Source organism: Hyla sarda, chromosome 5 (genome assembly GCF_029499605.1).
Source record: "Hyla sarda isolate aHylSar1 chromosome 5, aHylSar1.hap1, whole genome shotgun sequence".
In the NCBI taxonomy this organism is placed as follows: Eukaryota; Metazoa; Chordata; class Amphibia; order Anura; family Hylidae; genus Hyla; species Hyla sarda.
In genome coordinates, this window is record NC_079193.1 from 34,490,749 (window position 1) to 34,507,681 (window position 16,933).

The following is a 16,933-nucleotide window of genomic DNA, read 5'->3' on the forward strand; positions in this document are numbered from 1 at the left end:
CCTCTTCATGCGTGAAGAAGCCTGTAAGAGAGAATTTTGGGTCTCTCTCCATATAATGGAAAGGTCACGAGAAATTTCATCCACAGCGGGCAGACCAGAGGGCAAGGGGGTAGGGAGGGGGGGAAGAGGGTGACGGCCGTACACCACGAAAAATGGGGATTTGGAGGAAGATTCAGAGACCCTGAAGTTATACGAGAATTCGGCCCATGGAAGGAGATCTGCCCAGTCATCCTGGCGGGAGGAAACAAAATGTCGCAAATAATCACCCAGGATCTGGTTAATTCTTTCTACTTGTCCATTGGACTGGGGATGATATGCAGAGGAAAAATTTAATTTAATCTTGAGTTGTTTACAGAGAGCTCTCCAGAATTTAGACACGAATTGGACCCCTCTATCCGAGACAATCTGCGTAGGCAACCCGTGAAGACGAAAAATGTGTACAAAAAATTGTTTAGCCAACTGAGGCGCAGAAGGAAGACCAGGAAGAGGAATGAAATGTGCCATTTTGGAGAATCGATCAACGACCACCCAAATAACGGTGTTGCCACGGGAAGGGGGTAAATCAGTAATAAAATCCATACCAATCAGAGACCAAGGCTGTTCGGGGACAGGCAGAGGATGAAGAAAACCAGCGGGCTTCTGGCGAGGAGTCTTATCCCGGGCACAGATAGTGCAGGCTCGCACAAAGTCCCCAACATCCGTCTCCAGAGTTGGCCACCAATAGAAGCGGGAGATGAGTTGCACAGATTTCTTGATGCCCGCATGACCTGCGAGATGGGAGGAGTGACCCCATTTGAGGATTCCGAGGCGTTGGCGTGGAGAAACAAAGGTCTTTCCTGGAGGAGTCTGTCTGATGGAGGCAGGAGAAGTGGAGATCAGGCAGTCAGGTGGAATGATGTGTTGCGGAGGGAGATCAACTTCTGAGGCATCCGAGGAACGAGAGAGAGCATCGGCTCTAATGTTCTTATCGGCAGGACGAAAGTGAATCTCAAAATTAAATCGGGCAAAGAACAGAGACCACCGGGCCTGGCGAGGATTCAGCCGTTGGGCCGACTGGAGGTAGGAGAGGTTCTTGTGGTCGGTGTAGATAATAACAGGAAATCTTGATCCCTCCAGCAGATGCCTCCATTCCTCAAGTGCTAATTTAATGGCTAGAAGTTCTCGATCCCCGATGGAGTAGTTCCTCTCCGCTGGAGAGAAGGTCCTAGAGAAAAAACCACAAGTGACAGCATGCCCGGAAGGATTTTTTTGTAGAAGAACAGCTCCAGCTCCTACTGAGGAGGCATCAACCTCCAATAGGAAGGGTTTGGAAGGGTCAGGTCTGGAGAGCACGGGAGCCGAAGAAAAGGCAGACTTGAGTTGTTTAAAGGAGTCTTCTGCTTGAGGAGGCCAGGACTTGGGATCAGCATTTTTCTTGGTTAAAGCCACGATAGGAGCCACAATGGTAGAAAAATGTGGAATAAATTGCCTGTAATAATTGGCGAACCCCAAAAAGCGTTGGATAGCACGGAGTCCGGAGGGGCGTGGCCAATTTAAGACGGCAGAGAGTTTGTCTGGATCCATCTGTAGTCCCTGGCCAGAGACCAAATATCCTAGAAAAGGAAGAGATTGGCATTCAAACAGACATTTCTCAATTTTGGCATAGAGTTGGTTGTCACGAAGTCTCTGAAGAACCATACGGACATGCCGGCGGTGTTCCTCTAGATTGGCAGAAAAAATTAGGATATCGTCCAGATATACCACAACACAGGAGTATAATAGATCACGAAAAATTTCATTGACAAAGTCTTGGAAGACGGCAGGGGCATTGCACAGTCCAAAGGGCATGACCAGATACTCAAAGTGTCCATCTCTGGTGTTAAATGCCGTTTTCCACTCGTCCCCCTCTCTGATGCGGATGAGGTTATAGGCGCCTCTTAAGTCCAATTTAGTGAAGATGTGGGCACCTTGGAGGCGATCAAAGAGTTCAGAGATGAGGGGTAAGGGGTAGCGGTTCTTAACCGTGATTTTATTAAGACCGCGGTAGTCAATGCAAGGACGTAGGGAGCCATCTTTTTTGGAGACAAAGAAAAATCCGGCTCCGGCAGGAGAGGAGGATTTACGGATAAAGCCCCTTTTTAGATTCTCCTGGACGTATTCGGACATGGCAAGAGTCTCTGGGGCAGAGAGAGGATAAATTCTGCCCCGGGGTGGAGTAGTACCCGGGAGGAGGTCGATAGGGCAATCATAAGGCCTGTGAGGAGGTAGAGTCTCAGCTTGTTTTTTGCAGAAAACATCCGCGAAGTCCATATAGGCCTTGGGGAGACCGGTTACTGGAGGAACCACAGAGTTACGGCAAGGGTTACTGGGAACCGGTTTTAGACAGTTCTTGGAACAAGAGGACCCCCAACTCTTGATCTCCCCAGTGGACCAATCCAGGGTTGGGGAATGAAGTTGAAGCCAGGGAAGTCCAAGGAGAATCTCCGAGGTGCAATTGGGGAGGACCAAAAGTTCAATCCTCTCATGATGAGATCCGATGCTCATAAGAAGGGGCTCCGTGCGGAAACGTATGGTACAGTCCAATCTTTCATTATTTACACAATTGATGTAGAGGGGTCTGGCGAGACTGGTCACTGGGATGTTGAACCTGTTGACGAGAGAGGCCAAAATAAAATTTCCTGCAGAACCAGAGTCCAAGAAGGCCACTGTAGAGAAGGAGAAGGCAGAAGCAGACATCCGCACAGGCACAGTAAGACGTGGAGAAGCGGAGTAGACATCAAGGACTGTCTCACCTTTGTGCGGAGTCAGCGTACGTCTTTCCAGGCGGGGAGGACGGATAGGACAATCCCTCAGGAAGTGTTCGGTACTAGCACAGTACAGGCAGAGGTTCTCCATACGGCGTCGTGTCCTCTCTTGAGGTGTCAGGCGAGACCGGTCGACCTGCATAGCCTCCACGGCGGGAGGCACAGGAACAGATTGCAGGGGACCAGAGGAGAGAGGAGCCGAGGAGACGAAACGCCTCGTGCGAACAGAGTCCATATCTTGGCGGAGTTCCTGACGCCTTTCAGAAAAACGCATGTCAATGCGAGTGGCTAGGTGAATAAGTTCATGTAGATTAGCAGGAATTTCTCGTGCGGCCAGAACATCTTTAATGTTGCTGGATAGGCCTTTTTTGAAGGTCGCGCAGAGGGCCTCATTATTCCAGGACAATTCTGAAGCAAGTGTACGGAATTGTACGGCATACTCGCCAACGGAAGAATTACCCTGGACCAGGTTCAACAGGGCAGTCTCAGCAGAAGAGGCTCGGGCAGGTTCCTCAAAGACACTTCGGATTTCCGAGAAGAAGGAGTGTACTGAGGCAGTGACGGGGTCATTGCGGTCCCAGAGCGGTGTGGCCCATGACAGGGCTTTTCCGGACAGAAGACTGACTACGAAAGCCACCTTAGACCTTTCAGTGGGAAACAGGTCCGACATCATCTCCAGATGCAGGGAACATTGGGAAAGGAAGCCACGGCAAAACTTAGAGTCCCCATCAAACTTATCCGGCAAGGATAAGCGTATCCCAGGAGCGGCCACTCGCTGCGGAGGAGGTGCAGGAGCTGGCGGAGGAGATGACTGCTGAAGCTGTGGTAGCAACTGTTGTAGCATAACGGTCAGTTGAGACAGCTGTTGGCCTTGTTGCGCAATCTGTTGTGACTGCTGGGCGACCACCGTGGTGAGGTCAGCGACAACTGGCAGAGGAACTTCAGCGGGATCCATGGCCGGATCTACTGTCACGATGCCGGCTGGCAGGTAGTGGACCCTCTGTGCCAGAGAGGAATTGGCGTGGACCGTGCTAGTGGACCGGTTCTAAGCCACTACTGGTTTTCACCAGAGCCCGCCGCAAAGCGGGATGGTCTTGCTGCGGCGGTAGTGACCAGGTCGTATCCACTAGCAACGGCTCACCTCTCTGGCTGCTGAAGATAGGCGCGGTACAAGGGAGTAGGCAGAAGCAAGGTCGGACGTAGCAGAAGGTCGGGGCAGGCAGCAAGGATCGTAGTCAGGGGCAACGGCAGAAGGTCTGGAAACACTGGCAAGGGACACACAAGGAACGCTTTCACTGGCACTAAGGCAACAAGATCCGGCAAGGGAGTGCAAGGGAAGTGAGGTAATATAGGGAGTGCACAGGTGATAACTCTAATTGGAACCACTGCGCCAATCAGCGGCGCAGTGGCCCTTTAAATCGCAGAGACCCGGCGCGCGCGCGCCCTAGGGAGCGGGGCCGCGCGCGCCGGGACAGAACAGACGGGGAGCGAGTCAGGTAGGAGAGCCGGGGTGCGCATCGCGAGCGGGCGCTACCCGCATCGCGAATCGCATCCCGGCTAGCAGCAGGATCGCAGCGCCCCGGGTCAGAGGACGTGACCGGGGCGCTGCAGCGGAGGAGGTGAAGCGAGCGCTCCGGGGAGGAGCGGGGACCCGGAGCGCTCGGCGTAACACCTCTCTTCCATGACAACACATCATCCTCTGCTGTCTCGGGGGACATGACTGGCTCTAGCCCTGCCCCCTGTGTAAGGGTTTCACCTCTGATCAGCGCCCCTCCAGCCTACATCACCATCTCCCTGTTATATACATATGTATCTTAATTGGGATATTTAGGGAAGAATTACATGTGATTACAGCAAATCTACAAAAGCTGTTCCATTCATTCGCTGTCTGCTCCTCTGCCTGTGGCATTGTCCAGCCCAAGGCAGCATGCTGTAAACCAGTGTTTCCCAACCAGGGTGCCTCCAGCTGTTGCAAAACTACAACTCCCAGCATACCGGACAGCCAACTCACAGAGATTCATCCCCCAGCACACAGAAGAGAAAAAAAAACATTGGAGGAAACCCCTAGGGCAGTGTTTTCCAACCAGGGTGCCTCCAGCTGTTGCAAAAAAACTACATCTCGCAGCATGGCCGGACAGCCTTCGGCTGTCCGGGCATGCTGGGAGATGTCGTTTTGCAACAGCTGGAGGCACCCTGGTTGGGAAACACAGGTTTACAGCATGCTGCCTTGGGCTGGACAATGCCACAGGCAGAGGAGCAGACAGTGCATGAATAGAGCAGCTTTTGTAGATTTGCTGTAATCACATGTAATTCTTCCCTAAATATCCCAATTAAGATACATGTGTATATAACAGGGAGATGGTGATATTTTTTGCAACAGCTGGAGGCACCCTGGTTGGAAAACACTGCCCTAGGGGTTTCCTCCAATGTTTTTTTTCTCTTCTGTGTGCTGGGGGACGAATCTCTACGAGTTGTCTGTCCGGCATGCTGGGAGTTGTAGTTTTGCAACAGCTGGAGGCACCCTGGTTGGGAAACACAGGTTTACAGCATGCTGCCTTGGGCTGGACAATGCCACAGGCAGAGGAGCAGACAGGGAATGAATAGAGCAGTTTTTGTAGACTTGCTGTAAACACATGTAATTCTTCCCTAAATATCCCAATTAAGATACATATGTATAGAACAGGGAGTCGGTGATGTAGGCTGGAGGGGCGCTGATCAGAGGTGGAACCGTTACTCAGGGGGCCGGGCTAGAGCACAGAGACACGATCCAGTCATGCCCCCCGAGACAGCAGAGGATGATGTGTGGTCATGGAAGAGAGGAAGGAGCCAGAGGCCTCCTGAGACAACACCACACTGGCAATGAGAGGACTACACAACTTCCTCTCAGTGGTGAAGCATGCAAAAGAATGCTGAAGCAAGTACAAATAGTGATAACACTATATAAGTAAGTTATATATCTTAGGGTGATAGTCTTATTTTAATATAATTTTCTAATACCGGAATACCCCTTTAATGTCACAGCTTCTTGCTGATATGCATATGGAGTATAAGCCAAGTGTATTATAAAGAGCCACTTATTCCATTAACAGTCAGTACCCGGTCAGGTTTTCGGTGGCCATGTAAACAGTGAGTATATGTTAAAAGACTGAATTACTCTTTGTCCTTGACAAATCCCCTGGATGTATTGTATTGATGTACACAGAACTATCCGCGGCCCCATAAAGCCCCCCAGTAATTCCTTTAACCTGCGGACGCCGTAGTAGCTGATTGCAAAAAGAACAGCCGGCAGACTGTCTGCTTCTATGGCAACAGAGACATTCATTAGTTGTCGTGGTAACGCTGAGGCAGCGGCGGCTGCACCACCTGAAGGATGCACGGCTTCACCCGCACGGCACAATCACACTCCAGCGCAAAACATCTTATCCCCTATCAAAAGGATAAGGGATAAGATGTTAGATCGCGGGGATTCCGCCGCTGGCACGGCACCCCGGTCATCCGTGCACGGAGCGAACTCCGCTCCGTGCCGGATGACTGGCGACTATAGCCGCCGCGCCCCCTCCATTCAGGTCTATGGGAGGAGTTGTGACGGCTACATACTAGCTAAATAGACATGAATGGAGGGGACGTGACGTCACGAACATGGGAGCTCCACGCTCCCGTGTTCTGGACGCCGATGCTGCCGGCCCGGAGATCGCGGGGGTCCCCAGCAGCGGGAACCCCGTGATCTAACATCTTATCCCCTAGCCTTTTGATAATGGATAAGATGTTTAGCACCGGAGAACCCCTTTAAGAGACAAGTCAACTATTTGTTTTTACAAATTTAGCAATGAAGAAACCGATTGTATCCGTGTTTGCGAGCGGAGTCCGGTCCGTGCCGTCACAGGTCCCATCATTTATGTAACATAGATTAGCGAGGGACGGATCAAACCTCTGCAGGAGCTTCAGCTCATCGGGGGACAATCCTGCGCCCAGCATCCCTTCTCCTCCAATGTGTGGGTCCTGTACAAGATCAGCATATGTTTTAGACTAGATTATTAGCAAAAGTTTTCACTCTATAAGAGCTAACATAAACATTCATGACTGCCAACAGTCACGAGAAAATGATGCAAAGGGGGTGGAGCTGACATCAGAGAGGGTGGAGCTGACATCAGAGAGTGTGGAGCTGACATCAGAGAGGGTGGGGCTGACATCAGAGAGGGTGGAGCTGACATCAGAGAGGGTGGGGCTGACATCAGAGAGGGTGGAGCTGACATCAGAGAGGGTGGAGATAATAGATGAAGGGAAAGGGATGACAAAGGGGGTGGGGCTGACATTAGAAGGGGTGGGTCTGACAGCATAGGGGGGAGGTTGACATCAGAGGGGGTGGAGCTGAAAGCAAAGGGGTAAGGGCTGACATCAGAGGGAATGGAACTGACATATGAAGGGGTTGAGATGACAGCAAGGGGGTGGGGTTTTGAAGTATCCAGGCGGTCCTAGGATTATGATGGCATCTATGAACATTCAGCCATGTTAAAAGTATATATAAGGCCCCATTCACATCACACCTTCAGGCCTCGCATTCTGGGTATTTGTCAGTATGTTCAACATGAAGGCATGCCAATGTATAGGGCAGTGGACTTGTGTTGGGCCATTTCACTCCTTGTTATGTGTTGGGACCAAGAGTTCTATGAAAGTTATATATATTTCTCCTGATGACCCCACAAAGAGAGAAACATGTTGAGAAATTGAAACATCTATGCATCTGAACTATAAGTATCTGACCCATTAAGGTTTTTCTATTTTGCCCTATTGTGGCATAGGTGTAGCATATAGGTTCCCAGTACATGTGTTATTATTGTCACCACGTGTAGATGTGCAGTATACATGTTATATGCATGGCTTACAAGTTTTGCACCTTTGGGATGATGCATAGATGCTTAAAGGGGTACTCCGGTGGAAAAAAAAATTTTTAATCAACTGGTGCCAGAAAGTTAAACAGATTTGTAAATTACTTCTATTAAAAAAATCTTTCCGGTTCCCAGCTGCCGGCGGTCCGGCATTGGGAATCCCATATCCCCAATTTGTCCACAGAGATCTGGGAGGAAATATTTTCTTCACATATGCTGGTGTCCCCAGCGGCTAATAATAAATTAATTCAATTGAATGTCATTCATTACAGCTATGTTACCCCTCTCAGACTGTTTAGAATGGGTCGTTCTGACTCTGATGCCTGCCACCGCTGTGGTGATGCCGGAGCGGACTTTTGGCATCTTATTTGGGCTTGTCCCATTATTGAGGCATTTTGGGGGGAGGTCATTCGATTCCTCAACACGCTCGCCCAGCCTCCCTTTTCTGCTGACCCCTTAATCTGTCTATTTGGTATTTTAGATGAGGAGATGTGGACTCATCATGTCCGCTTCTTCTTGAGGGAAACATTATTTATGGCCAGGAAGGCTATTGCACTTAAGTGGATGGACCCCGGCCCCCCTACTTTATCTAAATGGAAGGCTTTGGTGAATGCAGTGATACCCTTCTCCCATTTGGTATATAAACATAGGAAATGTCCCGGTAAATTTCTTTCAGTGTGGGGTGAGTGGTGCTCCTCTCCGTCCACGCAATGCTCATACTCTATGTCTCCTCGTGGGCCTCCATCTCCGATTCCTGGAGATCGTGTGTGATTGCATGGTGCGCTTGTCGTCTTCTCTCTTTTATGTGATATGTTAGCTGGTCCTCTCTGCTCTCTTTTCTTGCACGGGTCTGCTTTCTTTCCTTTCTCTTCTTTCCCACCTTCCCCCTTCTCTCTCTCCATTTCTTATCTTTTTCTCTTAACTATGATGGTACACAACTTTACCCAGGGTATGCTCCGTGGGGGTGCTCCAATTCCTAGTTTCTAGAGTATCCCGGGTTCTCCCGGTTTGCGGTTGCCTGTTTAATGTTTTTTATTTTGCACTCTAAGACAAGTAACCCTGTCGTTTACATTCTGTCAGACTGTACTTTGCTCAGGCGCCCTTGAATCAATGTAACGTGTAATACCATGTTGACACTTTAGTGGGCCTGCGTGCCGATTGTTCCTTACTTTTCAATAAAACGTGTTTAAAAAAAAAAAAAAATCTTTACCCTTCCAGTATTTTTTAGCAGCTCTATACTACAGAGGAAATTCTTTTCTTTTTGAATTTCTTTTTTGTATTGTCCACAGTGCTCTCTGCTGACACCTGATGCCCGTATCAGGAAGTGTCCAGAGCAGGAGAAAATCCCCACAGCAAACCTATGCTGCTCTGGACAGTTCCTGATACGGACAAAGGTGTCAGGAGAGAGCACTGTGGACAAGACAAAAAAGAAATTCAAAAAGAAAAGAATTTCCTCTGTATCATACAGCTGCTAAAAAGTTCTGGAAGGGTAAATATTTTTTTTAATAGAAGTCATTTACAAATCTGTTTAACTTTCTGGCCCCAGTTGATTAAAAAAAAATGTTTTCCACCGAAATACCCCTTTAAGGTATCAAACACCTTATGTTGTGACCATGATATCTATTGTGGTGTAAGTGTGATGTGTGGGACCATATTCCCCTGATGTAGTACATTTTGACATCATATAGTATTTTTCGCCCTATAGGACGCACTGGCATATAAGACGCACCCAATTTTAAAGGTGCAAAATCTAGAAAAAAAAGATTCTAAACCAAACAGTGATCTTCAACCTGCAGACCTCCAGATGTTGCAAAACTACAACTCCCAGCATGCCCGGACAGCCAACGGCTGTCCGGGCATGCTGGGAGTTGTAGTTTTGAAACATCTGGAGGTCTGCAGGTTGAAGACCACTGGTATGGGAGGTAATGCTCACGTGTCCCCGCCGTTCCGGACCCGTCACCGCTGCCCTGGATGTCGCTCCATCGCTGTCGCCGCGTCCACGTGGTGTCCTCGACGCTCCGGATGTCTTCTTCCCCGGGATCCACGCTCTCCGTCGCCGTCATCACGTCGCTACGCACGCCGCTCCTATTGGACGACGGTACGGCGTGCGCGACGACGTGATGACGTCGAAGGAGAGCGCCGGCCATGCAGGGGATCCTGGCACGGAGCAGACACCAAGGAGGCAGGTAAGGTCCCTCCCGGTGTCCTGTAAGCTGTTCGGGACGCTGCAATTTCACTGTGGCAGTCCCGAACAGCCCGACTGAGCAGCCGGGTTAGTGTCACTTTCCCTTCAGACGCGGCGGTCAGCTTTGATCGCCGCGTCTGAAGGGTTAATACAGGGCATCACCGCGATCGGTGATGTCCTGTATTAGCCGCGGGTCCCGGCCGTTGATGGCCGCAGGGACCGCCGCGATATGTGTGTATTCGCCATATAAGATGCACCAACTTTTTCCCCCCAGTTTTGGGGAAGAAAAAGTGCGTCTTATACAGCAAAAAATACGGTAATTGTCAGTTTTTGGGGCTCATCAGATTTACAATTCCCTTTTCTTATACTAACCTGGATTTGACTCCCAACCATCCAAGTTGGATTTCTGTCTAATAACCTACCTTCTCTATTTGTCTGTACTTTCTTATTGTGGGTATGGGTGGATAAGTGTCATCTATTAGTAGGAATATAGTGGAAGGAAGAGGGCCTGGCTGGATAGCTAGTGTACATTATTAGCTAGTAATTCAGCATAGTGATAGGGACACACAAAGGTGCAGGAGACAGACCGTCCTTCTAAGAATGACTATTCCACCTAGGCATAAGGCCAAGAGCGGTAGAAGTATAAGGTAAGGCTGCATTCACACCACATTCTTGCAATACAGTTCCCGTATACGTTTTCAATTTGAAAACCGTACGGAACCGTATAGAAAACCGTATGCATTGACTCTCCATTGAAAACCATATGCCAAACGATGCATCAGGTTGTGTCCGTTTTGCGTCCTGTACGATTTTGTCAGTTTTTTTCCTGTACCCCAAACCGTAGCCTACCACGGTTTTTGGTCCGGGTGAAAAACCGTATTGAAAAGTATATGTTTTATTTTAACACAGGAGTCAATGGGAACCGTACAGAACCGTATGTGCGTACGGTTCCATCCGGCTTTCGACTTTGCACAGTTATTTTCTTGGAATTTCAATCGAACAAGTAAAACTTTATTCATAATGGAATGAAAAGTTAAAAACGTGAACTTTTTCTTAAAAAAAAGGATGCAACCGGACATCATTTTTCAAACCGTATACGGATTAAAATTTGTACACACGTTTTGATACAGTTTAGTCCGGTTTCGAGGAATCCGTTTTTTTATCAAAAACCTGATACGGGAACTGTATTGCAAAAACGTGGTATGAACCCAGCCTGATACAGATCCATGCTCCCTGTCCCTCTAGTTGTCCTGACTTGAGTCCCCTCCTGAGTTACTGGACCTAGGGCATCTAAGTTATCAGGTTAGATACTCATGTATAAATACTTTACATTATTCTTACATGTACTGTGCTATTTGCTTGATCAGTCATGTGATCTCTTTCTTTGGAAGTGTTCTTCAATTGGTCTGTTTAGCTTTTGTTGCCACGACCCCCCCCCCCCCCCCTCCCGTAGACTTGCATTGAGGTAGCGTGGTGTGACGTCAAGTGGCTGTAAACATTCAGTTCCGAATGCTGGGTAAGCGTTGCAGGGGTCGTGATGTCACAGCCACGCCCCCTTCTGACAATATGCCACACCCCCTCAATGCAAGTCCAAGGGGAGGGGCTTGGTGACTACCACGCCCCCTCCTGTAGACTTGTTTTGAGGGGGCGTGGCATCACAAGGGTGGTGGTAATGACAACATCACAACCATTGCAGTGGAGTACCCCTTTAACACAAGATCCTGTGTCATCTATGTATGTATTATTCCCCGACATTAAAAACATAGGGTCACAGGAGTAACAATCCTCCCGAACCTTCTTTTTACAATCACTTTTCAGTGTCCATAACAATACTTATAAATGGATCCTATAGTGTCGCATGGATGGTCACAACATGATGCCAATAGTACAACAATCCCAATCTGGTTTGTAGAAGCCAAAAGATATGTGGATGCCCCAGAATTGTTGAGGTTATCCCAATCTTAATCCCTGCATGGGCCCTCTTCCTTTCCAAGCATCCATGACAGATCTTAATGGGGTCCTATTTTTTAATATTTTGGAATTACATTTTTTTTGAATGAGACGATGTTTTGTTACCTGTGCCTGAAGTTGGAGGCAGGGAAATGTCTTTAGGGCCCAGGCCACTTGTTCTTCATTTTCAGATAAAGTTATGGTACATGTGCTGTAAACCAGTGTGCCGCCAGGTTTTAATAAGGACACCGCCTGAAAAAGAAAAAAATTATACTTACATATAGTAAAAGCAATGTATATGTTTCTTTTCCATTCCATAAATTAGATCTAGTAAAATTCCTCAACAACTGCTTAGGAGGCCCCCACTATGAGTCAGCACAGCTAGCTACTAGAGATGAGCGAACTTACAGTAAATTCGATTCGTCACGAACTTCTCGGCTCGGCAGTTGATGACTTTTCCTGCATAAATTAGTTCAGCTTTCAGGTGCTCCGATGGGCTGGAAAAGGTGGATACAGTCCTAGGAGACTCTTTCCTAGGACTGTATCCACCTTTTCCAGCCCACTGGAGCACCAGAAGGCTGAACTAATTTACGCAGGATAAATCATCAACTGCCGAGCCGAGAAGTTCGTGACGAATCGAATTTACTGTAAGTTAGCTCATCTCTACTAGCTACTTATAAGCAGCAGTTCTTGCTTTGGCTGATCATGTATTACACACATGGATTTTGAATGTAAAGTACAAAAAGCTACATTTCAGTTGTAGCATTCACTGTAATAGGAAACTTTTTCTTAATTTCCCCAAATCCAAGGGATGGCATCTTGTTCACCCTGTTCATCCAAAACAAGGAATTACGGTACATCTTCGCCACTCTGATGCAAGAGATGATATCTTCCTTCTTAATGAAATAGATGACCTCTTCTCCTTTAAAGGGGTACTCCGGTGGAATATATATATTTTTTTTTAAATCAACTGATGACAGAAAGTTAAACAGATTTGTCATTTACAAAGTTGAAAAGAAAGGAGAAAACCCGGCACTGCCGCACGGACCTTATGTGGATACCTTCTCATGGACACTTAAAGCAACCGCTCTGCAAGCTTGGCAGAAAGACAAAGCAATTCCTTCATACTATCTGTTAACATAGATTTGTAATTTACATCTATTTAAAAAATTCTTAATTCTTCCAGTACTTATTAGCTGCTGTATGCTCCAGAAGAAGTTATGTAGTTCTTTCCAGTCTGACCACAGTGCTCTCTGCTGACACCTCTGTCCATGTCAGGAACTGTCCAGATTACAAGCAACTCCCCCATAGCAAACATATCTTGCTCTGGACAGTTCCTGACTCAGACAGAGAGAGTAGCAGAGAGCACTGTGGTCAGAAAAGAAAAAGAAAAGAATTTCCTCTGTATTATAAAGCAGCTGATAAGTTCTGGAAGGATTAGGATTTTTAAATAGAAGTAATATACAAATCTGTTTAACTTTCTGGCACCAGTTGAATAAAATTTTATATATATATATATATATATATATATATATATAGTACCCCTTTAATGCAGGGGATGACAGCTTTCTCCTCAATGCAGGAGATGACATCTGACCTGCAACGATGAAAGGGATGACATCTTCCCCCCCCATCCAATGTAAGGCTTTGGATACACACATAACATTGAAAGACACCATGGCTGCAGTTGACATGACTGTTATAAAGAATTTATATACAGTGATCCCTCAAGTTACAATATTAATTGGCTCTGGGACGACCATTGTATGTTGAAACCATTGTATGTTGAGACCAGAACTCTATGGAAACCTGGTAACTGGTTCTAAAGGCACCAAAATGTCATCCAAAAAATAGGAAAAAGTGAGAATTAAAGAAAAATAAGTAGATAACTATTATAGATAAAGCAAATCCTTACATATAAAAAAGTAATAAAGATCTGCTGGGAGCTGTAAATCATTGTCTATGTCAGTGTTTCCCAAGCAGGGAGCCTCCAGCTGTTGAAAAACTACAACTCCCAGCATGCCCGGACAGCCAAAGGCTGTCCGGGCATGCTGGGAGTTGTAGTTTTGCAACAGCTGGGGCCACCCTGTCTGGGAAACAGTGGTCTATGTAGAGGACAGGAGCTTCTTCAGGGTCCTGTACAGTACAGGCAATGTCCTAAAAAAGTAATGGAGTCACCCTCACCTGGTGTCCAAAGGAGAAGCTAACCCTGGTACAGGTAAAGAGTACAGAACATGTAATACCTCTCTGTACTGTAGGGGCGCTACCAGACACCAGTCAGTGCATACGCTTCAGTAATACAGGGGTTTTACCAGCGAATGCCCATTTTGATTGGTCGGTTCTTCCAGCCATTGACACGTTTCACAGATCTGGATTGTCTGTACATTGTATGTTGAGTCTGGTTTCAACTTACGATGGTCCAGAAAAGAACATTGTATGTTGAAACTATTGTATGTTGAGGCCATTGTAAGTTGAGGGATCACTGTATATATATATTAATATATAAAAAAAAATTAAACTTACGGTACTGAAGAGTTTCCGCTGCAGAGGCTGATAAGATGTTAATTCCTTCAGTGATAAAGCACAGGCCATATTAGGTCTTTGTCCCATTCCACTACATGGGGCATCTAAAAGTACATGATCAAAAGACTCTGGAGGGAATGGAGGACCTGGACCTGAAAAGTGAGTGCATGACAGAGAAAAAAAAGCAATAAAACAGGTGAATTAATGTGAACTTTACAGGACACGCTGAAAGCACCATTGGACATCTATAAGAGTGGGTGCTGCGCTCCAATAAATTTACAACCAAACACATTACAAGGACTGTCAAAGTGGTTTGGTGCCAAATACCTTGTTAGGTAACCCTGCGGGCGTGTGTGTGTTGGGGGGGCTAGTCCTACGTTCATGACCCTCATCTATTAGGCATAACAAGGAGCCTAAAAAGATAAAATGTATTGAAACATATAAAAAATTCTAGTACAGGTCACTAAAAATCCAGACGCGTTTTGAGTTGTACCTTAGCCCTAATCATGATTAAGAGCTCGTGCACAGCCCAAAACACGTCAACATTTCACTTATTTTTAGTGACATGCTGAACTAGAATTTTTAATATATTTCATTAATGTTTTGCTTTTTAGTACAATTTTTTCCTCCGGGAGCTGGATCCACCATTTCCTCTATTCTGCTCTCTACATGGGAAGCAGCGCTCTGGAATCCTATTTTGTGCCCCGGGTTACATCTTTATTCAGACTGGTGGTGAGCTGACCTGCATTATTTTCGTATTTGCATCTATAACAAAAAGTCTCTCTCCCTCTAAAGGGCCTGGCATGTTCATGCATTGATCAGTGGTGTCCAAACTGTGGCCCTCAATATGCTACAAAACCCCAACTCCCAGCATGCTCGGGCTTGCTGGGAGTTGTAGTTTAGCAACATCTGCAGGGCCATAGTTTGAAGACCATTGGGATGGACACCATATAATGTTAACATAATGACCCATCTTCTACTCAATGTAGAGGTGACAACCCAAACTACTGCTCAATCCTATAACTACCCAAAATATTTAAAAAAATTCCCATCTTACCTTGACTACAGTCACTTGTGTTGTGATTCACGGCCTTAGTACTATTGTAACAATAAGTCTGGATACTACTGAGCTGTAGTGCGGAAGCATTTTGCTTTATCTTCTCCACTTTGTTGGCTATCTTGTCCATTGCGATGACTTCTCCCTAAGGAGCGGAACCATTAGCTGTACGGCCATTATAACATGTATATTTTACTTATAGAATCTTATAAAACATTGTTTTACATCAGATACTTTATATGTAGTAATGTTGACCATTGGGTCTCTGGCATTATGGGAAATTGGCCTGTAGACAGGTTAAAAAAAAATGACATTGTCTATGGATCTTGGTGCCTACCATGAGTTTAGTGCCTATCATGAGTTCTTCTGTATGGTTTTACTAGGCTCTGGTGTATTACAGGGGTACGCCACTGGAAAACATTTTGTTTTAAATCAACTGGTGCCCGGAAGTTCAACAGATTTGTAAACTACTTCTATTAAAAAATCTTAATCCTTCCAGTACTTATCAGCTGCCGTACACTACAGTGGAAGTTATTTTATTTTTCAATTCCTTTCTGTCTGACCACAGTGCTCTCTGCTGGCACCTCTATATATTTTAGGAACTGTCCAGAGCAGGATAGGTTTGCTATGGGGATTTGCTCCTACAGTTTCTAAAATGGACAGAGGTGTCAGCAGAGAGCACTGTGGTCAGACAGAAAGGAAATTCAAAAAGAAAATAAACTTCCTGTGGAACATACAGCAGCTGATGAGTACTGAAAGGATTAAGATTTTTAAACAGAAGTAATTTACAAATCTGTTTAACTTTCTGGCACCAGTTCAATAAAAAAAAAAAAATAAACAAATAAAGTTTTCCAGCAGAGTACCCCTTTAAAAGCCTTTTTTTTTCCTTTTAAAAGGGGTTATCTACCATAAGGTGATTTTAGTACGTACCTGGCAGCCAGTAATGGACATGCTTAGGAAGGACCCGCACTTGTCTTGGGGCTAAATTACTATGTTGTGAGATTACCATAATACTGTGGCTTTTTGTGAACTGGTATTTCCTGTTTGAGTTTTTATTTTTTGCCTACAAATCCCATTTTCCTCCCACACATCAGCCACCCCACCCATTAAAACATAAATGAGCTGCATCCATTCAAAAGACCTGTGGTTTTCAATCAGGGTGCCTACAGCTGTTGCATTAGTTGCAGATTGATCCCTTCACCCATTGAAGCAGACAGGCTCCCTGTTATCAGCTGACTAGTGAGTCAGGTCTCGGCCGCATTGCAACCTGGGAAAAATCTGAGACAACAGTCATTTTGTATGCTGGTAAAATAAATAAATATTGGGGTGAAAATCACATAAGAATTGTGAGTAAACAGTCACACACAGGTACAGACACTATATTATGAACTACACTAACTGTACAGCCCCTGTAGCATAGTCAAATGAAAAAAATTCCTGGAATACTCCTTTAACCCTTGTGTGCTGGTCTTTATTAGTGTGCATACTGCTGTGTATATGCTCTTACCAATCTTTGTACCTTTAGTGACCTTATCCTTTTTCCACCTTG

At 46.2% G+C, this 16,933-nt stretch overlaps 1 protein-coding gene across 7 annotated transcripts in view; it reads right to left on the minus strand.

Annotated features, from left to right (window-relative positions):
• Nucleotides 1-5,268: 5,268 nt before the first annotated feature.
• NSUN6 (NOP2/Sun RNA methyltransferase 6) overlaps nt 5,269-16,933 on the minus strand; it is a 44,264-nt gene continuing 32,599 nt past the window's right edge. For all 7 annotated transcript variants that reach the window (XM_056519231.1, XM_056519230.1, XM_056519227.1 and 4 more), the window contains 4 exons: nt 15,385-15,529; nt 14,328-14,479; nt 11,931-12,056; nt 5,269-6,782 (listed from right to left, as the gene is read on the minus strand). In XM_056519231.1, coding sequence (XP_056375206.1) covers nt 6,582-6,782; nt 11,931-12,056; nt 14,328-14,479; nt 15,385-15,529 — 624 coding nt within the window. In that variant the 3' untranslated portion in view covers nt 5,269-6,581. The remainder of the gene's footprint in view (nt 6,783-11,930; nt 12,057-14,327; nt 14,480-15,384; nt 15,530-16,933) is intronic.